The sequence below is a fragment of the Dama dama genome, chromosome X (genome assembly GCF_033118175.1).
Source record: "Dama dama isolate Ldn47 chromosome X, ASM3311817v1, whole genome shotgun sequence".
In the NCBI taxonomy this organism is placed as follows: Eukaryota; Metazoa; Chordata; class Mammalia; order Artiodactyla; family Cervidae; genus Dama; species Dama dama.
Genome location: NC_083714.1, coordinates 8,965,592 through 8,991,520, shown reverse-complemented (window position 1 = coordinate 8,991,520; position 25,929 = coordinate 8,965,592). Strand labels below are relative to the sequence as shown.

The window sequence follows — 25,929 nt, the reverse complement described above, 5'->3', positions numbered from 1 at the left end:
GTGGTTACTTTGACTCTCGCCATCTCACGGACTGGATGCCTATGGCAAGGACTCAAAAGGGCACAGTCTGGCCTCCGCCATGAAGCTGGACAGGCCCACTCTCCACGGGTTCCCTGGGCCCACAACTTCAATCCTGTCAGCCCCACCCCGCCTCCGGTGGCTCCACCCGCCCCAGCCCCGCCCCACCCTGCCTCCTTCTTCAGAAGCTCCTCCTCATCCAGGTCTTTCCCACACTTCAGCCCCAGACTCCTTGCCCTGTTCCTCCTGCCTCTGCCCCTCTCTTCTGCCCGGCCGCTCATTTCCTGGTCCTCCTCTGGGTCCTGCTCCCGGCCGCCGGTCTGGAGGCTCCTCCTGGCCTGACCTTCCAGGTGCCTCAGAGTGTGGCAGGTCCTGTTTTGTCTCCTAGCATACAGGGCCAGTGAGGGAATGCACCTTTGTTCATACGTGCGTGTCTGCGTACGTACGTGACTACGAAAATGCGTGTATGCGTACCTGTATGTGTATGGGCAGCCGTGCACACCGGAAATGACAGGTGTCAGTGTTTGTGGGCACGATGCAACTGAGGCCAGCCGACGCTGTCAGCAGTCTCGGTCCCAGTGGTGGACCACTGTCCTGCCTAGTGGCTGCAGCCCAGCCATCCTAAAACACCTGCGACTCGCTGTGTTTGCAGGAAGGGGGGACCTGTTTCATGCACGGAGGGTACCTCCAGGCAGGGGTTTCCAGGCTCTGGGACCAGGAGCGACTGCCAGGTGGCCAAGCAGCACCTCCAGGTCCCCTCTATGGCCACAGTCCCCACCTGCTTTCTTTCCTCCTGTGTGTCCTGGTAATGCCCTGGGACACATGTGAGGGTGTCCTCGACCTCCTTCCAGGCTCCTATTCCACCCCTGGACTGTGACCTCATGCGAGCCCCACCCACCCGCTACGAGCCACCCCCGCCCAGGCCTGACCCTGCAGGGCTCAGCTGCTTGCTCACGGTTCCCCTCCTGGTGGGGCCCAACCAGGAGTCCATGGAGGGCAGCTGACTGACTACGGCGACCCCTGGATCCTTCCAGAGTGGCAGTGACAGGAGAGGAGTCATTTTCTCTGGTTCCTTGTGGGGGTCTCCTGGGCTGTAAATCACCATCACTCCTGGGGGATGGGTTTCTGTGCTGTGGGCTGAAGCATCATGGGGTCCCTGCCCAGCCATGTGAGGACAGGCCAGCTGCTGTGATGAGCAGAACCAACCCTGAGGGAACCTGCATGTGTGTTTCACATCAGTTGGGCCCTCCTGGGTCCCTATGGTATGAGGCCTCTGCTGAGGAGAAGACCGTGGTGGCTTGTCCAAGATTGGTGTTTTGTCACGTGATTTTCTTCCTGTTCCTCTGGTCCTCGTGCAGGTGAAGGTGCCCAGTCAAGCAGGCGGAAGTGTGTTTTCTCCTCTGGCCACCAAACAGTAACCCTCTGCTTTGAGTGGTAGAAGCACTTGAGCCCCTTCTTGCTCAGGGATTCCACCCACATTGGTGAGATTTGGAGGCACCCAAGAGGGGATGGGTTGGCTGAGAAACTGAATGGTGGAAACTGGGCAAGCCTGGGATCCAGTCACATACCCCAGTAGAAGACATAGCACTGGTCAAGCCCCAGGGGCCAGCCAGGCTCCCTGGGAACCAAGTCAGACCCAGTGAAAAGTGTGACCCTTTGTCACCCAGCAGGTGGGCAAAGGTTCAACCAAATGATGACGCCCAGGGCCAGCCATGGCATGAGGACATGACACCCTTGCCTGTGGTTGGTGGAGTGGAAATGGGGGATGCCTTTGCAGAAGGCCATTTGCTGGTGTGTGTCAGTACCTCGGGTGTGCGTTCTTTGCCCCAGGCCTCCTCCTGCATGGCTCTTCAGTGAGTGTGTGGTCATGATGAGTGGCTGTATTGGCAAAATGAGTTTTCACTTCCCTTCCATCAGGGGGAAGCATCGGTAACTTGTTGGATCCCTGAAACTGTGAGATGAAAACAGACACCGTGTAAGGTGAAAACATACACATGAAGTTGTGCAGACAAAGAGGAATGTGCCCAAGGTCCTGGGACTGAAGAAGACATCCCCCCACTCCCCTCTTGCCCCAGCGGAGAGATGTCCAGACAGTACTGACCCTCTGTATTCATTTGCCAGCAGTCACATCAGGATTGCACCCGGTGGCTCAAAGTACGAATCTTGGTTCAAGAGGCCGGCAGCCGAGGTCGAGGCTGATGTTGGCTGTCATGAGGGCTGTGGAGAGAGTCTGTCCCATCTCTTCCCCTCTCTCTTCCAGGGCGTTGCTGGCCATGGTGAGAGTGTCTGGGCTTGGAGAGCTCCGCCTTCCTCTTCACCCCAGTTCTCCTGTGTGCCTGTCTGTCTCTAAATATGTCCTTTGTATGAAGACAGCTGTCCTATTAGGGGAGGGTCCCTCCTATTGAGCTCACTTGACCCCCATCAGCTCTGTGAAGACCTTTCCTTTGTCTGTAAGGTCACACTGAGGTACTTGGGATTGAGACTCCAGCACCTGAATTTTAGGGGACATGATGTGACTCCTCACACCCTACAAAGGCTCAGAGGTAGGAACAGACTGGAATGTTCCAAGGATGGAAGGACGGCCTTCATGACTGCCAGGGGTGAATCCAGGGGCAAGGAGAGCAGGCTGCCAGGGCAGGAGTGAGACCACGTGGGGCCTCGTGGGCCTGTGAGAACTGTGGCTTTGCTGTGCTCAGAGAAGGAAAGGCTTGGGAGGCTCTGGGCTGGGTGCCTCTGGGACCATGTCCCCATCCTCACAGCCACGTGGAAACAGAGGCTTCCATCCAGGTGCTGAGACCCTGATGAGGTTCAGGCCTATGGCTCTGCTCCTCTGCATCCAACCCCCTCCAGTGAACAGGGAACCCCCTCCAGGTACAAGGAAAGAAGTGAGGATGGAGGTGTGTGTGGTCAGCTCCCCTACAGTCATGGGGTATCTCTCTATCCCTTGGTGCCTCCTCAGGTATCGAACGAGGTGACAGTAACCTAGTGGGTTATATGGGGTTTGAATTCTGGGATCCCTGCATGGTGCTGTCCCAGGCCCTGGAGAGGACAGGGAGTGCACCCATCCTGAGGTTCCTGCTCTTCTTAGATGTTCTTTCTCTATGCTCTGGGCAGTGGGCAGGGCATCTGATGACAGTGGAGGCGTTGGTGTGAGAATGGCTGGGAGGAAGGTGGTTTCCAAAGGCATGAGAAAGGTACATGGCAGGGCAGTCTGAGGTCCAGGGCAGCCCCAGGACTGAGGACATATTGGTTATCACAGATCTACCCTCATCAGCACTGGTCTAAGATGGGAGATATGCAGAGCATGGGCAGGGATGGACACGGGAGCTGAGGGATGGGGTGGAGGCTGGGGTTAGGGGCTGGGGGTGGGGGAAGCCAAGCCCAGGACAGTGCCCATCTATACTGGGAGAGAACCAGAGCCTGGTCACCCTCCCACCCTCCCTCCTCAGTGCTCCCAGGGTTTTGGTGCCCTCTGTCTTGAAACTCACCACATGCCTCTCTCCCACTGTCCTGCACTCCTCCTTGCTGACCTCCCCACAGACTGCATGTGATGGACGGGTCCTCTGGGTCACCACTCCCCTATCAGTGGACTGCGTGGAGACAGATGGAAAGAGCCAGACCTCTCTGACCCCACCCCCCTCCACATTCTGTGTCAGCAGGATTGGAGGATGCTCGGCCATGTGGGGCTGAGGTCTGGCACAGGCTGTGAGCTTGGAGGCTGCTGTGTCAGGCTCCTGACCTTTGTGGTTCTGTGTATCTGCAGCCATGTGAGGCCCTGGAAGCCCTGGGAGGTGAAGTGCAGCTGTCTGTTCTTCTGACAGCCTTATGCAAGTTTCATCTTAAATGGTGTCAAGCCCCTGGAGAGGCAGTGGCAGCCTGTGTTATGTGACCACTGGCACTGAACCCTGGCCGTCCACACGCACACTGGGACTGGGTGGATGTGGCCTGAAAGGAGCTGCTGGAGCAGAGGCTGGGGATTAGCCCCACCCAGATCCAGGCCTTGCTGCAGGACAGGGACAAGTTCGGCCTTAGAGTGATCGCGGGCAAGTGAGGCCCTGCCCCACGCTGCCTGCATGCCCCCCGGTGCTGCCCTGGATCTCAGCTTGCTTTCCCAAACGATCGTTTGTTTTCCGTTGAACCAGTTGGTGGGGGAGGGGCTGAGATTTCTTCAGAGGAACAGTGAGGGTCCCTTGGCTGGGAGACAATGGCATGAGGTGCCTGACCACCTCCCTGGCCTCAGTCCCCGTTTGTGCTCTGAGCAGACGCGGATCCAGGTCTGCACATGGCACTTTGTGTGTGTGTGTGTGTGTGTGTGTCCCCACGTGTGTCTGTGTGCCCGGCAGAGACCATGAGAGTCAGTAAAGCACCCAGCCTGGGTTTAATACCCACACTGCCAGCAGCCAGGCCTGAGCAAGACCCCTGACTCCCCAGGGGTAAGGCCCCAAAGCAGCACTTCTCTGCTGGTAAATCCCTTGGGAACCTGATGTCTGCTGGTTCCCACCAGAGCCCTCCTGCTCTGTCCCTGTGGCCTGCAGTGGTCAGACTGAGAGTTGCCCGTGGCCTGGTGGGTTTGTGGAGCACCAGGCCTCTCCCTTTTATTTTGCTCCCTCACTGGCTTGGCTTCACACTGAATTCCCTTCACCAAGGGGAGCCCATCTGAAAATGCTCATCCAGAAGACCCAGTTCACCTCGGGCTTCCTCCATGATATGGTCTTAGTCTCCAGCAGGCATGACTTTGAATCACCTTGTCCTCCTTCTGTGTCCTCCTTCTCTTTGCACATAGGTCTCGTGGAAATTGGGGACACTTTGCTGTGCCCAGAAAACCTAGATCCCAATGCGGTAGAGGAGCTGGAGGATCAAGCCCTGCTACCCGACCTTCTCCAGAAGTACCTGACTGTGTTTGCCAAGCCCCACCGGCTGCTGCAGCCCGTCCCTGGGAGGGGTGGGAAGGACATCTTTCAGGTGGACATCGCCTAGCACTTGATCCCCTTTGGGCAGGAGACCTGTCCAGGCTGGTCTCTTGAGAGGAAGGTGACCAAGAGACCTGCACATGGTGACACTGTCCAGTCACAGCTGCGCCCTGGATGTGCCCATCTAATTCCATCTGAATTGGCCCCACTCTTGGGTGTGCTGCCAACTTGGTGCAGGTTGGGGGTCTGGGACACTCCTCATGCGGTGCTGCTCGGAACTCAGCGTGAGTCTCCAGGACTTTTTTTTTTTTTTTAATTTTTATTATTATTATTATTTTTTTTCCAGTGGGTTTTGTCATACATTGATATGAATCAGCCATGGATTTACATGTATTCCCAATCCCGATCCCCCCTCCCACCTCCCTCTCCACCCGATTCCTCTGGGTCTTCCCAGTGCACCAGGCCGGAGCACTTGTCTCGTGCATCCCACCTGGGCTGGTGATCTGTTTCACCATAGATAGTATACATGCTGTTCTTTTGAAATATCCCACCCTCACATTCTCCCACAAAGTTCAAAAGTCTGTTCTGTATTTCTGTGTCTCTTTTTCTGTTCTGCATATAGGGTTATCGTTATCACCTTTCTAAATTCCTCTGAAAGAGACACGTGCACCCCAATGTTCATCGCAGCACTGTTTATAATAGCCAGGACATGGAAGCAACCTAGATGCCCATCAGCAGATGAATGGATAAGGAAGCTGTGGTACATATACACCATGGAATATTACTCAGCCATTAAAAAGAATTCATTTGAACCAGTCCTAATGAGATGGATGAAGCTGGAGCCCCTTATACAGAGTGAAGTAAGCCAGAAAGATAAAGAACATTACAGCATACTGACACATGTATATGGAATTTAGAAAGGTGATAACGATAACCCTATATCCAGGACTTTGACCTTCACGATAAGATGGCATTGCCACTCGTTTTGGCCCTGCTGTGTCTGGATGGTTGAGAGAAATGTGTTGTTAGGAAACCGCTTAGTGTTTTTCCCTTTCTGTTCTGGTCCAAACTCCCCGATGTTGGAACAGTGACCAGAGGGTGATGGGGAAGGCTGGGGGATTGGCTGAGTGTTGACAGGCAGAGATGCCCACAGGCCCATAAACAGGCTGTGGTTTGTCCTTGCAAGTGACCCTTGCCCTTTTCTAATGTGTCCCTTGGCTCACAAAGCATGTGTGTTGGATGCAGTGCCTGGCTGCCTCACTTCCAAAGACAGGCTCCTAAATACACCTGTGAGGGCAGAGCGACAAGGGCTGGTGTTCACCTTGTGGAAACCTTGTACTTGTCTTTGGGTTTGGGGTCATGTGTTTGCAAGGCCCTTGGCAGGTTGGGTGACCCTGCTTTCTGGTCAGCCTATTTGAGGGAGGCCCCTGGATCAACAGCTGGAGATGCTCAGCTGCTGAGCAGAAACTTGTGGCATCTTTGGGGACCCAGGAAGAGTCCCTTCTGCTTCAGGGTGCATGACTCATGAAAGGTGACACCCCCAAGGTCAGGAGCCCAGCTGAGCCATCTGCTGAGCAGCAGGCAAGGCCCAGTGACCAGCCCATCCTGGGCTGGCCTCAGCACTCGGCTAGTGAGCCAAACCCTTGGTCGAGCATATGAAATGCTGCTGCTTCTGTTGAGAAGGGACCACGTGGACCAGACTGAAGCCCGCATGGGGCATGGGCTTCCAGCCTCATCTGGCTCACCCTGTGCCGTTTGAATAGCATGAACAGACAGAAAGAACACAGGCTGGTCATTCTCATTCGATTCTTTATTTACTCCTGTGTAGTTTTGCACCTCTTTATTAGAGCCAAAAATCAATTTTTGATTACAAGAGAGTACTTTAGAGTGTCCCTAGGAACCTGGGAGGTCAGGGATGGGGCTTGTCCTTGACCTGCTCACAGAGGACCTCTGAGAACTCTCCCTGCTCCTGCTCTGCCTCAGGGGCCTCATTTGGGGCTCTGCTGGAAAGGGCTGCTGTCAGCATGGAATAACAGGTGTTGTACAGAACCATCACTGAATCATAATCTGGGTACTCTAGGGGGCTCTCGGGCATTTGCCCTGTACTCTCCCTCCCAGAGGTAGCTGGGGGTACAGACATGGCACTGTCGGACGTACCCTTTCCACTGGGGCCACCCTGCTCGCTGGGGAGATGCTTTACCCCGGCCTGCCCAGCTACACTGCACATAGAGCAAATGCGAGAGAGCCCAGATGATCGTCGCCTGGGGGTTCTGCGAGCAGGTGGGGTTCCCTTTTGGACTTTCTTGCCCACCTCTTGGGTGCACTGTTTGTGATGGAGTTGAGGAGAGTGTCTGGTCGCCATCAGTCGCTTCTTTCTCTTTGGGATGTTCTGCAGGAGGAGAGGTTTGTCCCTCTGAAAATTGGAGTTGCGATAGATCTGAAAGAAAATGAATCACTTTAGACAGCAAGGGGGAGAAGAAGCCTTCCTCGCCGCCCTCTTCCCCATGACCATCCTGGCCATGGCTATGTATAGAGACAAGGTCTCTTCATTCTGGCAGGTTATGAGGCCTTAGCATGTTGCTCCCTAGAGCTCCCCCGGGGCCATCCTCACTTGAGGTGTTACTGGCGGTCCCTGACATTCAGTGGTCCCTCAGGGTCTGGAGTCACCCCTGTGGATCCTGTCTAAGGGGGGTGGTGGAACATGACAGACCTTGTATTCTCCTCTTTCCTTAACCACCCTCTCACGAGAACAATGTTCCCCTGGGAAATGAAACCCGTCCAGCACTCAGCTTATCTAGTCTAGCCTCCCCAGAAGGACTCTCTACATTACCATCATCTTCTTCCCTGCAGAGCAACCCAAAGGGGAGATTTTACTGAAACCATACAGGTTCAGTTCACGGATGAAGCTCTTGATGCTTTCTGTCTCGAAGATCTGGTCTGCACCTCTGCGCTGGAGGACCTCTGTCTGGAAGAGATCTGCCTCGATGATCACCATGTCTCCCTCATCATTCCGGCGCACAGAGGTGAAGGCCGCATCCTCCACGATCCTCCAGAGCTTCCTGGGGAAGGACAGCCCGAGGACGGCATTGTTCTCTTCCTTGTTGGCCATTTCTGGCTTCGGGCCCTGTGGAGGCAGATTGTCATGGAGGCCTGGATCTGGGCTCTCGGGTTGGTCACCCTGTTTCTCCAAAGCCTCCCCTGAATCAACATTTGGATCTGAGAAGGAATCACAGGGGTCTCCTGTTGTGGGCTCCCCATAAGTTAATGGGGCTAGCAGGGCCGTGTGTGACTCATGGGAACTCTGACTAGCCATGGAACCAGTCTAGCTCAGGAGCATTCTCTACCCCAGCAGTGAATGCTCAGGGCAGAAGGGGCTCAGGCCAGGGTTCAGGCCTAAATACTCTCTGGACATCCTAGAATCTGGGTCATGGGCCAGGCAGCCAATTAAGTGGTCAGCTTCCTTAACAGTTTCATGATGTCACAGAGGTGATGTGGAGAGGCAACCCTGTCTCAGTGTGGGTGAGGGGATCTGGTGACAGAGATGGGATCCCCGGCTGATCTCTTGTCTGAAAGTACAGAAAAGTATGTTTCAGGTTGCTTGGAAAGGCTCCCATCTGCTGCCAGGTGCTTTGTTTCAGGGGGCCAGGCCCTGGATGGGTTGACAAACGTCCCCCTGGCCCCACCCCCCTCCCTACCAATGGGCAGGCCTGTGGCTGGCTTTTGCTTAAGGGCCAGGCCTTGGCGAGTCCCGGCTTGGCCACCACCGAGAGAGATCCCAGGGGTCAGATGGGCCCCTGGCAGCTGTCCCTCCCAGAAGATGGGATCCATAGCAGGCTGGTTAGCCTAGCCTGTGTTGGTGGTCCCATCTTCCCACCCCACCGGCCATGGCCTTGCCCCTCTTCTGGCTTTGTTGTCTTCTGGCTGGTGCTGCCAGTTGTTAGGTCCCGCTCAGATGGCCCCAAAGTCAGAGTCCTGTTGTCCTGCCACCCAAGCTGAGCTCTCCCCAGAGTAGGGCTGTGCTCGAGCACAGTAGAGGGACCTCAGGTTCCACTTGACTGTTCCCCAAGCACCTGAGACACAGACTCCCCAGGACGCCCTGTAGGAGGGCACAGCCAGGTGCTCTGCTGAGCTTGCGGCTTCCCGAGCTCTGCCCACCCCCAGATACCATCCCACTGCAGATCACAGGCTGCTGTCTTCAGTTTCCATTTCTTCCCATAAAGACTGCTCTCCTGGCCCTAGAGTCCTCACTTTGGGAACACCTGTGTGTGTGCTCCTCCTATCCCCTGCCCAGAGCCTCAAATTCAGTCTCCTTGGAGGCTGCCTCAAAATTACTGTTTCCTTCATCAATGGGTTGCCTGGGCTTCTGCTACCCCTGATCCTGGCCTCCCATGTCCAACTTGGGTGTCTGTGGATACCTGCCCCTTGAAGGACTTGAGCCGGGGCTCAAGGTACAGCCTGTCCTGTTGAAAGCAAGCATTTCACTGGTCCTCTCCAAAGCCAGCTCTGATTTCTCCGCCCCTGCCCCTGTCTCTGTGGACCTGTTCTCCCTTACCCAGATGGCAGGTACATCGAATGGTTTTGTTGGCACTGGTTAGGTGCCTTTCAAGGGGCGTCCTTTGCAGACACTCACTCCCAGAGACATGTCTGATTGTTGAGCTAGATGTGACCAGAGGAAGCCCCTGTCTACCTGTATTTGAAAATGGATGAGAGCCCAGGTGTGGGAGTGGACAAAACTCCAGTGAGAGTCACCTGTTTTCACTGCACATGGGCGATAGGGCAGTGGGTTTGGAGATGTGTGTTCTCTGACCTTGGTGGGACACTGTTCTTCAAAATCACTGTGTAGGGAACAGACCGGCACCTTGGAGAGGCCCGTGTGTGAGGACCCTATGGTACTGTCCCCCTAGAGACAGTGTTCTCCAAGTTCTGCTGCTCAGCAGGGTCATTTGCCCAGTGTAAGGGCCACTGCCTGGTGTCTGAAAGGGGAGAGCTAAGAGGGTGTGTAAGAGGCTCGCCCAGGGGCCTTTCAGCCTGAGGACTGGAGATCAGAATGGAGCTTGCAGGCCTCGACTGGTGCTTGCTCCCTTGCCTTTGCACTGCTAAACAGGTTGACAAAGCATTCCTTCAGGTCAGTTCATCTGACTGGGACACGACCCTAAAGGCTGTGATCATCAGTGGGGGACCCTGGCTCCTCTGAAGGGGACCGAAGACCATGGTATCTGTTGCAGCCTGGCTAGATGGCCTTTCTTGCCCCCACTCCCCCCAACTCGGGGCCCCTCCTCACTCCCTGGGTCCAGAGGAAGCTGCCTTTTCTGGTCCCCCTCCTCCAGGCACCATTTGGGCCCTGGCAGTGGGTTTGTGTGGCACCAAGTAGTTTTGTCAGCTGTGGCTCAGACACATGCTTTGTGCACACACAAGCCCTCATGACGTCAAGGGCCTGCCCTTTTCAGCCTCGCTCTACTGCCCCTGCCCTTGGCGTCCCCACTCTGATGTCCCCAGCCCAGAGGCCCTCCAGCTGCTCCCCACCCTCACCACAGCTGGTATGAGGAGCCCCATGTGTTGGGCTGCAGGGTACGCCTGAGGGACGCAGTGCAGCTGGCAGGGCCTGGCCTTTGTTGGCACTGTGATGGTGGGGCACGAATCTCTCACACTGTTGCCTGCAGACACTCCTCCACTCCCCACTGTGGGAAGTGGTTGATTGCTTTGTGGTCCAGGCCATGTCAGAGAATATGCACTTCAATAGGATGTGGAATAGCTAATCAGCCAAACATCATGATTCATAAATAAAACTAGTTAACTTTTCCAGTTAGACCATAGTGGACCATCGTGTTATTAGCTCAGTTGTGTTCAATTCTTTGAGACTCCATGGACTGTGTAGACCACCAGTGTCCTCTGTCCTTGCAATTAATTCTCCAGGCAGGAATACTGGAGTGGGTTGCCATGCCCTTCTCCAGGCGATCTTCCTGACCCAGGGCTTGAACCCAGGTCTCCCTCAATGCAAGCAGATTTTTATCCTTTTAGCTACCCCAGCAGCCCCATTTCCAGTTAGAGGGCTTGTTACATTTGGTTGTTGAGGAGTGTTCCAGCAGGAGAAAGCTGCTCCAGGAAAAGCAAGAGCCACTCTTTGCCTCTGTCCCAGCCTGTCCTCCATCCAAACCATTAAATTCCTTCATTGCAGCCCCAACAAAGATCAAGTTGTTGATTAATGGCCAATTACAAAAAGAGATCATTTAAAGCTCAATAACACCTTAGGTTCTGGATCCTCGGTACCAGGAAAGAGAGGGCAGTTCCATGGATTTTTTGGGGCATCACTTCAAGGGAGTGTGACCAAAGTTCTGCAGGATTCCTTGCAGATGTGGGGTGGAAAACACATCCTTTGCCCCTGTGGTCAACAGCAATGTGACGAGAGCCAGGGCCCCTTCCTTCCTGCCCCAGAAAGAGATCTCTCTGGGCTTTATCCAAGATGCAAAAGGACACCTCACAGCAATGATCCATTTCAGACGTTCCCATCACCCCCAAGACACAATGCAGTACTGAGGGGTGCCACCACCCAACCTCATCACAATCACATCCCACAGAAGGAACCCAGCTTCCCAAAGCCCCAGACCACCCTGGCTCAAGCACAAACCCCAGGGTGTCCCTCCTGTAGCCCCACCGCCTTGCCCTGTGTTGCCTTGTTCTATGGGACTAGGGGATGTCTCTCCAACTTCCCCGTGTGACTCTGGCTCCTAGACCATTGCTGTAGGAGTGGGGCGTGTCCTGCTTCTCCTAGTGTCCCCACTGCTAACAAGGCCTTTCAGGGAGCAGAGGCTCAGCAAAAGTCTTCGGAATAAATGAGCCAGTGGGCACAGGGCTCAGATTAATTGTCTGCTATGCCCTTAAATAACCCAGACAAATCCAAAGAAACAGAGATAACTTAGTTTTTGAGACTGATACCCAAAAAGGACAGTAACATGAATTCACTATGATCACCTTTATTAGTATCTAAATCTCTCCCCATCAATATTGCTACTAAGTAAGCTCACGTTTCCAAACCAGTTCTAATTCCAATTCCAATGTACCCCTTTCAGGGTCACAAATCAAAATGGAAGAGTGCCCAGTCTCTTTTACAAAAGAGCAAAACTCTTGTACTTGAACTGGGTAACCACAAACACATTTTGATCCTCATCATTCACAAACTAGGACATTAAAGGTTATTTAGCCTTCTGTTAAACTATCAAAGTTTGGAAATTTTTTAAAGAAAGCAGAGACGAATCTCCATGTCATTGTAGAGAATAGGAACCCAAAGATGCTACACAGTGGTTCTGCCAACTGGCCCAGGCCCTCACTTCTGAGGAGGCTATCCATTCAGTCTTCAGTCACAGAGGGAAGGATCGCCTGGCTGCTGCTCTGACTCAGGCCCCCTTTTCCTCCTCCCTTGTCACCACTGCAGACAGGGGTGGGAAGGCCCCCAAAGCACTTTGTTTGACTCTGAGCAGAAACACCATGACTTGCCAGTTGCTGGTCTCTGCCTAGGCTTGCGGACCCCACAGGAACTTACAGCAGGCAGAGTGGCTGCCCTCCCCAGGGGCAGAGGAGGCTGAGGGGGATGCAGCCTCCACTGCCTCAAACCCCAAGAGCTACACCTCCACAGGGCCCTGGGCCTCGCCTGGGTCCTGAAGGTCTTCCTTGGCCTTGCTTGGCTTACTCGGGTCACTCATCTCGACCACAAGCATGATGCCTGGGATCAAACCACAGACAGGAGTGACACAGGGGAACAGATCAGGACCATGGGCCTTGGCCAAGAAAGGTCAGACCCAGGATGGTTTGACACAGGCAACTTAAAAGTCTCCTCTTGAGGGGTCCCCTAAGTTCTCCATCCGGGTCCTCACCTAAACTGCTTCAGAACCTAAGAATCTCCTCTCCAGTCTCTGAGGCCCTGCCCCTTATATCAAGTCTCCAGTGTCCTTGAGACGTTGTGCTCATGCAGCCACCAGAGTTGCCCTGGGATGACAGCAGGTTCTGGGACCTTGGGATGCCCTGTGTCCTCTCTCAAGGTCCTCATCTTGAGCCCTGGCACTTCCAGAGATGCCTGGAATGACAGGGATGGGCACGGGAGCTGAGGGGTGGGGCGGGGACTGGGGATGGGTGAAGCCAAGCCCAGGACAGTGCCCATCTATACTGGGAGAGAACCAGAGCCTGGTCACTGCACTGTGAAGCCAGGGAACCCACCCTCCCTCCTCAGTGCTTCCAGGGTTTTGGTGCCCTGTGACTTGGAACTCACCACGTGCCTCTCTCCCGCTGTCCTTTCCTCCTCCTTGCTGACCTCCCCACAGACTGCATGTGATGGACGGGTCCTCTGGGTCGCCACCCCCCTATCAGTGGACTGCGTGGAGACAGATGGAAAGAGCCAGACCTCTCTGACCCCCCCCTCCACATTCTGTGTCAGCAGGCTTGGAGGATGCTCGGCCATGTGGGGCTGAGGTCCGGCACAGTCTGTGAGCTTGGAGGCTTCTGTGTCAGGCTCCTGACCTTTGTGGTTCTGTGTATCCACAGCCACATGAGGCCCTGGAAGCCCTGGGAGGTGAAGTTCAGCTGTCTGTCCTTCTGACAGCCACTGTCTTCTGGCATGGCTGGAATCCAGAATTTTGTCCTTGAAATTTGCCTTCTTGCTCCAACTCCCCCTTTGTCCTTTGCCAGCCTGCGTCCCCTAGAGAACCACAATGTCACTGGTTGGTTGATATCACCACAACTGGAGGAAAGTGGTCCTCCAATGACCAGGCCTGAGCCACAGGCACACTTCTGGAATCAAATGTGAAGTCAACTCTCTCAGAATCACAATGGCCTAGAGAAAAGGAAAGGGGCAATTTTCCAGAGTGACAGTATATCAGTACAAAGAGAAGGAAAATGGACACTGGGTTACAAAACCCATACAAGTCCTCGACAGTGGTATAGACTTTTCATCAAATTCATAATCAGATTCCAATGTTTAAAGGAAAAAGACTGGGAAAGATTATTTCTTAACCTAACAGTGTGTGCATACTCAGTCACTCAGTCATGTTCAACTCTTTGAGACCCCATAGACTATAGCCCAGCAGGCTCCTCTGTCCATGGAATTTTCCAGGCATGAATACTGGAGTGGGTTGCCATTTCCTTCTCCAAGGGATCGTCTCCACCCAGGGACAGAACCTGCATCTCTTTCATCTTCTGCATTAGCAGGTGGATTCTTTACCATTGTGCCACCTGGGAAGCCCATTAATCTAATAGTGCAGACTATTATTTTCCAAAATAAAGAAAATACTTATGTCAGGGACTTCCCTGGTGGTCCAGTGGTTAAGACTCCACACTCCCAATGCAGGGGGCCCAGTTTAAATTCCTGGTGAGCCAACTAGATGCCACATGCTGCAACTAATAAATAAGAGCCCACATGCTTCACTGAAGATCTTGCATGCTGCAACTAAGACCCACACAGTCAAATTTTTTAAGTGTCAAAAGTAATACCCACAATCACATGGTGTGAACATACTCTTAAGAACAGGAATGTATCATATCCTCACACGGATTATCAACGTGTATGATTTCTTTTATTGTTTTGTTGTTTAGTTGCTTAGTTGTGTTCTACCCCACAACACTATGGATTGTAGCTCACCAGAATCCTGTCCATGGGATTCCCAGGCAAGAATACTGGAGTGGATTACCTACTCCAGGGGATCTTCCAGAATCAGAGATGGAACCCGAGTTTTCTGCATCGGCAAGTGGGTTCTTTACCCCTGAGTCAACAAGGGATGTGCTTACTCTGATTTACTGAACCTTTAATCAGTGAAGATGCACATTTACTTTCTTTCAATTTTAACACTGCACCACTTCCCAGGTGGCACAGTGGTAAAGAATCCGCCTGCCAATGCAGGGAACACAAGCTTGATCCCTAGGTCAGGAAGATGCCCTGGAGGTAAAAATGGCAACCCACTCGAGTATTCTTACTTGGAAAATTCCATATACAGAGGAGCCAGGAAGGCTATAATCCTTGGGGTTATACAGAGTCTAACACAACTGAGTGAGCACACCTTATCTGCAGATAACCTGATCATCTCGGTTTAGTTCAGTCACTTCAGAATTGTCCAAGAGGCCTCCTTGTCCATCACCAACTCCTGGAGTTTACCCAAACTCATGTCCATTGAATCAGTGATGCCATCCAACCAGCTCATCCTCTGCCATCCCCTTTTCCTCCTGCCCTCATTCTTTCCCAGCATCAGGGCCTTTTCAAATGAATCAGCCCTTCACATCAGGTGGCCAAAGTACTGGAGTTTCAGCTTCAGCATCAGTCCTTCCAATGAATATTCAGGACTGATTTCCTTTAGGATGGACTGGTTGGATCTCCTTGCAGTCTAAGCGATTCTCAGAAGTCTTCTACATCACCACAGTTCAAAAGCATCAATTCTTTGGTGCTCAACTTTCTTTATAATCCAACTCTCACATCGGTACATGACTACTGGAAAAACCATAGCTTTGACTAGATGGACCTTTGTCAGCAAAGTAATGTCTCTGCTTTTTAATATGCTATCTAAGTTGGTCATAACTTTCCTTCCAAGGAGTAAGTGTCACTTAATTTCATGGCTGCAGTCACCATCTGCAGTGATTTGGGAGCCCCGAGAAATAAAGTCTGCCACTGTTTCCCCATTTATTTGGCATGAAGTGATGGGACCAGATGCCATGATCTTAGTTTTCTGAACGTTGAGCTTTAAGTCAGCTTTTTAACTCTCCACTTTCACTTTCATCAAGAGGATCTTTAGTTCTTCTTCACTTTCTGCCATAAGGGTGGTGTCATCTGCATATCTGAGGTTATTGATATTTGTCCCAGCAATCTTGATTCCAGCTTGTGCTTCATCTAGCCCAATGTTTCTCATGATGTACTCTGCATTTAAGTTAAATAAACAGGGTGACAATATACAGCCTTGAAGTACTCTTTTCCCGATTTGGAACCAGTCAGTTGTTCCATGTCCAGTTCTAACTATTGCTTCCTGACCTGCATACAAATTTTTCAAGAGGCAGGTCAAATATTCTGGTATTCCCATCTATTTCAGAATTTTCCACAGTTAATTGTGATCCACACAGTCAAAGGCTTTGGCATAGCCAATAAAGCAGAAGTAGATGTTTTTCTGGAATTTTATTGCTTTTTCAATGATCTAGCAGATGTTGGCAATTTGATCTCTGGTTCCTCTGCCTTTTCTAAAGCCAACTTGAACATCTGGAAGTTCACGGTTCACATATTGCTGAAGCCTGGCTTGCAGAATATTGAGCATTACTTTAGTAGTATATGAGATGACTGCAATTGTGTGGTAACTTAAGCATTTTTTGGCATTGCCTCTCTTTGGGATGGGAATGAAATCTGACCTTTTCCAGTCCTGTGGCCACTGTTGAGTTTTCCAGATTTGCTGGCATACTGAGTGCATCACTTGCACAGCATCATCTTTTAGGATTTGAAATAGCTCAACTGGAATTCCATCACCTCCACTAGCTTTGTTCTGTGTGATGCTTCCTAAGGTCCCCTTGACTTCACATTCCAGGATGTCTGGCTCAAGTTGAGTGATAACACCATCGTGATTATCTGAGTCTTGAAGATCTTTTTTGTACAGTTATTCTATATATTCTTGCCACCTCTTCTTAATATCATCTGCTTCTGGTAGGTCCATGTTCTCTCCTTATTATCCAATTTCTCTCCTTTATTGAGCCCATCTTTGCATGAAATGTTCCCTTGCTATCTCTAATTTTCTTGAAGAGATCTCTAGTCTTTCCCATTCTGTTTTTTTCCTCATTCCTTCACACTGATCACTGAAGAAGGCTTTCTTATCTCTCTTTGATATTCTTTGGAACTCTGCATTCAAATGGGTATATCTTTCCTTTACTCCTTTGCTTTTCACTTCTCTTCTTTTCACAGCTATTTGTACTGCCTCCTCAGACAGCCATTTTGCTTTTTTTGCGTTTCTTTTCTTGGGGATGGTCTTGATCCCTGTCTCCTCTACAATGTCACAGAATTCTGTCCATAGTTCATCAGGCACTCTATCAGATCTAATCCCTTAAATCTATTTGTCAGTTCCACTGTTTTATCATAAGGAATTTTATTTAGGTCATACCTGAATGGTCTAGTGGTTTTCCCCACTTTCTTCAATTTAAGTCTGAATTTGGCAATAAGGAGTTCATGATCTGAGCCACAGTCAGCTCCCGGTCTTGTTTTTGTCAACTGAATAGAGTGTCTCCATCTTTGGCTGCAAAGAATATAATCAATTTGATTTTGATGTTGGCCATCTGGTGATGTTCATGTGTATAGTCTTCTCTTGTGTTCTTGTAAGAGAGTGTTTTCTATGACAAGTGTGTTCTCTTGGCAAAACTCTGTTAGCCTCTGCCCTGCTTCATTCTGTACTCCAAGGCCAAATTTGCCTGTTACCCCAGGTGTTTCTTGACTTCCTATTTTTGCATTCCAGTCCCCTATAATGAAAAGGACACCTTTTTTGGGTGTTAGCTCTAGAAGGTTTTGTAGGTCTTCATAGAACCGTTCAAATTCAGCTTCTTCAGGATTAGTGGTCGGGGCATAGACTTGGATTACTGTGATACTGAATGGTTTGCCTAGGAAACAAGCAGAGATCATTCTGTCATTTTTGAGATTGCATCCAAGTACTGCATTTTGGACTCTTTTGTTGACTATGAGGGCTACTCCATTTCTTCTAAGGGAGCCTTGCCCACGGTAGTAGATACAATGGTCATCTGCATTAAATTCACCCATTCCAGTTCATTTTAGTTCGCTGATTCCTAAAATGTTGACATTCACTCTTGCCATCTCCTTTTGACCACTTCCAATTTGCCTTGATTCATGGACCTAACATTCCAGGTTCCTATGCAATATTGCTCTTTACAGCATCGGGCCTTGCTTCCATCCCCAGTCACATCCACAACTGGGTGTTGTTTTTGCTTTGGCCCCTTCTCTTCATTCTTTCTGGAGTTATTTCTCCACTGATCTCCAGTAGCATATTGGGTACCTACCCACCTGGGGATTTCATCTTTCAGTGTCCTAGCTTTTTACCTTTTAATACTATTCTTTACAACCCCGTGGACTATACAGTCCATGTAATTCTCCAGGCAAGAATACTAGAGTGGGTAGCCTTTCCCCCTTCTTCAGGGGATAACCTGATCATATATGTAGATAATATGATGTAGCTCACAGAACTACTAAAATTACCAGCAAATTTGGTGAGGTAGCAGGAAACAGTTAACATTGGTGGGAATTAAATCCTCCCCCAAAGACTTAACTAATTGTCCCCAAACTTTTCTACATTGATCTGAAACAAGATCAGTAGGCCATAAAGTTACAGCTCTAGTGTTTCTGAGTTGTTTGACCTTCTGCAAGTTAAGATTTTTACTTTGGGAGGAATCAGACCTACTGGTAAATGGTGGTGGGCAAACTAGAATTTTGGTGGGAGGGCACACTTTTGAGTAGCAACCACCTACTCTAGACCAATAGACTTTTAAAAAATCAGTAGAAAAGTGAATTTTTAACTAAGTTATTCTACCCTTTGCAATCTATCTTGAGGACATAACCAGTCAGGCAGAGGATTATACAGAAGAATTGCACTGAATCATTAATAGGGAAAAATGGAAACATTAACCATTTAACTCTTAAATTATGAAACTTCTTTTATGCACTTAAGTACTTGTTTTTGAAGAAATTTTAGAAAAAGCTTATATGTTAAATAAAAATAATTCATGAAAAAGTTCATCCTGAACTTGCAAAAATTAATTATTGTTACATATAAATGCCACTATAAAACTAAGAAAATGTTCCAAAATACTGACAGCAGTTAATACTGAATGACAGGACATAGTACATTTTAATTTTCTCCCATTTCTTAAGTTGTCTTCAATTACAGTGTACTACTAGACTATCTGAAACCCAGAACCTTCCCTTGAAACCAAGGAAAAAGGCAGCAAACTGTGGAGGTGCAATATTTGAAAATATATTCAGACACAGAATGATAGTTCAGCTTTATTTTTTGCTATAAGAAATACTGAAACACCCTCCTCCTCCAGCCAAAGAAAAACAACAGGGCCAAGAGTGACCAAAGGCCAATATAAGCAAACAGTTAGGCCCCCATAATAAATCAGAAACCAGTGTAGAAATCAATGCCCTGGGGAAGGATGCACTGCCTAGGTTAATCTTAGGTGCTCTTTCTTGGCCTAGGCTTAGGGATAACCAGGGGCACAAAGTGCCCTGTAATTGGTTGGTTGATCCCAAGCAACAGGAAAAGCTGCTTGAGACAGGAAATGATGGAAATTCAGAGCTGGCCATCGTCTTCAGCAGTCAGTCGGTAGAAAGGTACATGCACATGGGTGTGCACCGGGATCCGGCCCTGGAGTCCTGAGACCAGGGATGCAGAGCAGGCTGTGCCTGCCCACCTGGGGAGGGAGGCAGGGACTGCTGTTGGGCCCACTGAGGATGGCATGGGGCAGGGCCTCCTGGGGTTCTGGGCACACAGACTGCAAGGACTCCAGGCTGTGGGCATGCCCCGAGCCCCTCAGAAGCACCGGAGGAACTGGCTAGACTCCAGGGCTGAGGGAAGGGCCCCCCTAAACACTGCCCAATCTCTTGCCCTCTGCTTGCACAATGCTCATGGGCTTTCCCTCTCCAGGAACAGACTTGAGGCTCTCCAGAGGGCTGGAGGTGCCAGGGGCCCTCAACTGGGAGGTGACCCCGTTTCTGTTGGCCTGCTGGGTGCTGGTCTGCCTCTGGGTCTGGAAGGGGGTCAAGTCAACAGGCAAGGTACATCCAGGAGTGACGACGGGGCTGGGGCAGCACTGCCTGGGCATGGGGGACATCTGCCAGGGACCACTGGTGCCACAGGAGGTGACTGCATCAGGGGCTGCACTTCAATCTGGCCCCAGACCCCTACTCCCTGGCTGGAGAGTCCTCTCGGCCCTCCAAATCCAAGGCCAGCAGCCTTCCCCAACCCCTAGTGGAAGGGGAGAGGCATCAGCAGTGGCTGACCCTTCCCTGTGGGTGGGAAGTCCCTGTCCCACCTTCCCACCCTCCCAGTTTTTGTCGATTTTGAGTCCCAGTCAGTTTTAGGATGTGCGAAGACCTGGTCTACTGCCTGTGTCTGTCTCCTGCTCTGTGGCCACGAGGACTCCAGCAGGGGGCCTGGACACATCTCTCCCTCAGGGGCCCCACTGCCAGGCTTGGGGGACATTTGTAAGGATAGTCGTGCTATAGAAGGGAGTTCACTAGACTACAATGGGGTAGAGGGCAAGAGGTCAAGACAAACAACCCACTAGTGTCCTCCTTCTGCCTACTCCACATCTGTACCTGTGCTCTTCATTCATAGTGATAGCTCACACTTGCTACAGTCCATGCATGTGCTCTCCATGTGTTCGTCCATCAAGTCAATTTTCAGACAGTATTGCCATGTTGGTATGCGACTCTCTTCCACACGAATCACACACACCCTCTCATTCACCAACACCAGTGGCTCAAAGTCTTGTGCGTTTTGGCTTCTCCATTTCTCAAAACTGATGACTGCAGTGCTCCATTAGGCATGGGACTTAAGTTGTGTCTGAATTGTGAGATCTGCAAAGGAAAATGATAATGCCAATGACAAATAATATGTATGACAAGAGAGTGAAATAAGTATGAAGGAAAGACAGTGTATGATAGAATGACTTTCTCAGGGAGTTTACCATGGTGACAGGTGGATGGTTTTGAGTGAGTGTGACAGGGGATGTATGATTGGGACAGGAATTTCAAAGGACAGAGTATGATGGGAAGCGACTAAGATGCAGATGATAGTGATAGTGGTAGCAAGCCCCCAAGATGATAGATGATAACTTATCGTGTACAGTGAATGGTGAACGCTGCCACCAGATTCGTGGTCTCCAAAGGAGAATATTTAATTCCGGAACCAAGAGACACAATTTAATTCCCAGACAAAGAGACACAATTTCAGTCACTCAGAGCTTTGTTTAGTAGAAATTTTATTAGTGATAATGATAGGAAAAGCTTCTGACATAGATATCAGAACGGGACAGAAATAGTACCTGTGGTTCAGGTGGTCCAATTTGAAAAGCCACACACTTTCTTTCAGGCTTTCAAAGGACAGGTGGCACTGATGGTAAAGAATCTGCCTGCCAATGCAAGAGACACAACAGACACAGGTTCAGTCCCTGGGTGGGGAAGATCCCTGGGAGAAGGAAATGGGAACCCACTCCAGTATTCTCTAGTATAAGCAGAGCATTATATACTTTTCTGCTAGCTGCTGAGAACAGATGAAATAATGTCTTAAGGATATGAAAATTTTGCCCAGACCCTTTTCTGTAACATACATCCTGGGATGACATTTGCAGGATATTAACCAGAAGAAATGGGTTAACCCAGAGCTCAAAGCCATGGAAGTTTTACCCAGACCTTCTCCCATAACATACATTCAGAGCTCAAAAGAGCATGTCCTTGAGCAAGAGATTTTGCTGCCTACCACGCCTCCGTGTCTTAGGAAAAAGAATGTGAAAAACAAAGAATGTTCATATTCACTTCCTCCTTAAAGAGCCTTGGTCTCCCTAGCAACCTAAGTTAACCCTCTCACAGATACCATGACAGCATGAGTGTGTGGCACACAGAGTGTCAGAATCTAGGAGAGATCAGGTGTGAGAGAGAATAAATGTGATGGAAAAAGCATTATAGAGTGACATGGGAATACGACAGAAAGGGTGCATGTGACAGATAATCTGACTCAGTATGAGAAAGCAAATCTGAGAGATAATATGTATGGGAAAAAAATGGGTCTCTCACACATGTCAGAGTGTGACAGGGAATGAAGCTGACCATGGGAGGCAGCAGCCTGGAAAGGTGGATCAATCCTCAGGGCCCATGTTTCCCTGAGGTCAGCCATCCCCAGGTCTCAGCCAGTCTGGAGGAAGTCAGAAACTTGACTTGGCTCAGAAGTCCAAGCCACGTTCTTCCCAATCAGTTTCATCAGTAATAAAGCTGATATTTAGGTTGAAACACATGTCAAGTGGGATGTGTCAAAGGCTGCAGATGCTTAGCTGGACCGCTTTGAAAGGAGTGGGAAAGGACTTACAGCTGGTGTGAGTGGATGGTTTCAGTGAACTTGTAGAGGAAATGATTCAGGTTGTCCAGTTTATAAAGCCACACAGTTTAGTTCAGGCTTTCGAAAGACAGGTGGCGCTAGTGGTAAAAAATCTGCCTGCCAACACAAGAAATGCAACAGACACAAGTTCAGTCCCTGGGTGGGCAAGATCCCCTGGAGAAGGAAATGGGAACCCACTCCAATATTCTTGTCTGGAAAATCCCATGGACGGAGGAGCCAGGTGGGCTCCAGTCCATGGGTCGCAAAGGGTCAGACACGATTGAGTCCATACACACATATACTTTTAATTTAGGAGAAAGCAGAGGTTAGAGAAGTGGTTACAGTTCATGACAGAGCAAGATAAAACATGAGGAGGACTTCCCTGGGGTTTAAGTGAATGGGAATCCACCTGCCAGTGCAAGGACATGGTTCAGTGCCTGGTCTGGGAAGATCCAACATGCCACGGAGCAACTGAGCCCATGCCCCACAACTACTGAGCCTGTGCTCTAGAGCCCATGTTCTGCAGTAAGAGAATGCACCACAATGAGAGGCCTGTGCTCAGCAGCTAGACTGTAGGTGCCCCTGGCAACAACTAGAAAAAGGCCATGTGCATCAACAAACACTAAGCACAGACAAAAATATATAAATAAAGTCAACATGATGAGCAGAGAGCAGGTCAGCTTCTCCATGTTAAGGGCAGTGTGGCGCTGGGCTAAGGATCCTATATGAAAGGCAAGTGGGAAGTAAAGCCTTGCAGTTGCTTACAGATGACTAAATGAGCTCTCTGTCCCAGGTTCTCCTGTGGGTGCTACAAAGGGGGAACCATGAGCACACATTGTTAATGGTTTTAGTTGTAGATTTAGCAAATATTAATAGATTTTCGCCATCATCCCTGGAGAAACACCATGTCAAGGCAAAACCACAGTCACATGGGTACATAGAGTAGGTGTGGACATTCTGGTCAGACATGTGCGAGGAAAGCCCAAAGAAAGTACCGAGCAAGGGTCTAGCATGTTGACTTCTGCTGTCATCCATACATAAATGGAAACTCATGAATTGAGCAGACTCACCTGAGGGTCAGATATTAGGGCAGAAGGACAGTCAGTGGAACGTCTAGGTGGCTCTGACTCCCACCTTTACAGGTGACACCGTGAGGACACCCTCATACACCCCCACTGAGGGGACTGGTCACAGTTTCCCAGGAGCAGAACTGCTGGAGTTCAGGGATGTGCAGGCTTTACTGGATTCAATTGTGCCTGGCTGCTCCCTGGCACGCTGCACCCATCTGAACTCCTACCATATCCTGCGACCTTTGGGGATTTTATCTTCTATAACTAGCCTATTTGTATCCTTTTTTCATTTCCAAAGCTAAGAATTGTAGTTATCTTCTTGATGATCAGCAGATTATTTAAAATATTGGTATATTCTTGATATTAATCTGTTATGGGCTTGAAACAATATTTAGGAAGTATTTCCCTGCTCCTAACTTACAAGGATATTTTACTACATTTTGTATAGTAGTTCTATTTATTTGGTAACTCAAGGAACATTGTTTGCTGGACACCATTCCATTCTCCCATGGAGGTTCCAATCCAACTGGGAGAGACTGTCAAGAAACAAAAAAACAACTACACTAGGTAGCCTATGGGAAGGTGGTGAGAAATCTGGTTGGAAGTGCAGCAGGAGAAAAGAGAGGGAGCACGGGGAGGAGAGGTTTTCCATTTTCAACCGGGTGGTTGGGGTCGGCTTCATTGTGAAGCAGAGACTGAGTGAAGACTTGAAGGAGGTTTGGGAGTGTGAGGAGACCAGTGTGGCTGGAGCAGAGTGAGTGAAGAAGAGAGCAGCAGTACAGGGCCTGAGGGCTGACAGGTACTGAATGTGTAGGGCCTCGGGACATGCTGAGGGCTTGTGCTCAGAGTGAAGTGGGAGGTGGTGGAGGGTTGCTGTGGGTTGGATTGTGTCCCCCCAAAACAGATGTTGAAGTCCCAACCCCTGGAGCCTGTGGATATGACTTAATTTTGAATTAGGGTTTTGCAGATATAATTAGTTAAGATGAGGTCACACTGTTTTACAGTGACTATAATCCAATGACTGGTGTGTTTATAAGAAAGCCATGTGAACACAGAGAGAGAGAGACGCCATGTGAAGACTGTGGAAATGGAGCAGTCTGGCCTCATCCACCTTTGTGCCCTGTGTCCCTGAGGTCCGTCTGCTGATACTCTGGACCCAGAAAGTAAAGGTGGCCCAGATCACCGCCTGCCAACCAGGGTCCTTTTCTCTAATTGAAAATGGCCCAAAGCTTCCTGTAGTTACTTCAGACAAGATGTAGAGAATGAACAGATAATTCATCCAGGTGATTGATCAGTAATGACCAAAAATTGTAAACATTTCCTAACAGTCTGTATAGGGATCGTCATGATTCATGGTATAGTGTGACTTGTAGAATCAGACACTGCTGTGTGATTTTTAGCCAGGCTGTTTATTAGCTTTGTGGAAGCTGGGGAACCATTTGACTCTGACCATCAGTGTCCTCCTGTGAAGTACAAATAACCCTTGGCTCCAGGGGTGGCTACAGGAAATGGATGAGAAGACACGGTCACATGGTTGGCACGGGGCCTCGCCCAGGGACTGGTGGATGGCAGATGTCAGTGTTACTGTTGTCATTCCTGTCAATCATAGACACTGCAGCCTCTAATGAAACTGATGCTACATGTTTCCATGTAAGCAGTGAAATACCTCTGCTACTGCTGGTTCTAGAGAGAGAGGATAAAACCTTGCTCTCTCCTTGTATCCAGTCTTAACGCACCATCAGCATAGCATCAGGCAACTTGAATGAGGCCAGTGTGCTAAAGCTTGTTTGCCAGCAAGAGGTGAAGAGCGTTAGTGGCAGCAGCAGATGCTGGCACTGTGTTTCTGCTGCCCCCTCCCTGGCGGTGTGGAAAGTGGCCCAGTGGGGGGGCCTCACCTGCTGCACTCCGTGTTTGGAGAACCCAGAAGTGACATCACAATGAAGTGTCTATTTCAGATAGAAGGTGATGTGAGCAGAGCGTCCCTGGCCTTCACTTGTGGTGATGACTGGGCTGAGTAACCTTGGATTTGCCTAGAATTTGGCTTTGACTTACAGATGAGCCACCAGCACAGAGTGGAGTTTTGGCCAGGGGCTCGCTACCCTCCTTGAAGCTTGTCGGGTAGAAGGTTGAAAAGAAAGAGTGACCAGATGGCCACAAGTCAGCAGAAACCTTCCTTCAGAACCTTTTTGTGTTGATCACTCAAAAAATAAGGCACCTTTGCTGGAGGGCAGCCCCACAGAATCTTGTAAACTTTAATATGTCTTTCAATCCAGCTGTCCAGCTTCTGAAAACTTAGATTGCAGGACTGCTTACACACAGTGTACACAGAGAAGTACACAGAAAAGTCCATTGTGGTTTTATCTGTCATGGAAGAGAATCTGGAGATTGGCACATTCTAGGCCATCCTCCTGTGTTGTTAGAAGAAAGCGGTGGATTCACGTGTGTTGTCATAGAAAGATGTCGGGGATTGAGTAAAACACAAGTTACTGAGGTGTATGGGTGGTGTTACTATGCTGATGTGTGTAGAAAAAATCTACTTGAGTTTCTCTCTGGAGGATGAGATGGTGACACATTCTGTGTTGTATGTGTTTATTTTTACCTTGAGCATATATTTTTTTTTCATAAACCAAAAGAAGGTTAAAAAAAAGTCTCCTGTTTCAGAGTGGTCAGCCCCTGAGGAGCTGTGAACCCTTGATCAGGAGGGAGAGCCTGGGGCCCTTCCACCCACTGTTATAGCCACCCTCATGGGAGATCCTCCTTCACTTTGTTGTTCACCCATTTGCTGTTCACAGTGAGCTTTCAGTCTTTGCAGGCAGAGGGCTCTGCAGG

General features: G+C 50.0%; 1 protein-coding gene and 2 pseudogenes across 1 annotated transcript; 1 reads left to right on the top strand and 2 right to left on the bottom strand.

The window, feature by feature from the left end:
- The first annotated feature begins 553 nt into the window (after window positions 1–553).
- On the top strand, window positions 554–5,216 carry LOC133052180 (protein EOLA1-like; annotated as a pseudogene).
- A 1,621-nt stretch (window positions 5,217–6,837) lies between these two features.
- Window positions 6,838–8,241, bottom strand: LOC133052279 (heat shock transcription factor, X-linked member 3-like). The gene is made up of 2 exons (XM_061137083.1): window positions 7,759–8,241; window positions 6,838–7,365 (listed from the first exon to the last, which is right to left on the bottom strand). Exons 1-2 carry the CDS (start codon window positions 8,239–8,241, stop codon window positions 6,838–6,840), a joined length of 1,011 nt encoding a protein of 336 aa, XP_060993066.1.
- Window positions 8,242–12,544: 4,303 nt separating this feature from the next.
- The window catches only part of LOC133052178 (histone-lysine N-methyltransferase PRDM7-like), a 42,940-nt pseudogene continuing 29,555 nt past the window's right edge, over window positions 12,545–25,929 (bottom strand).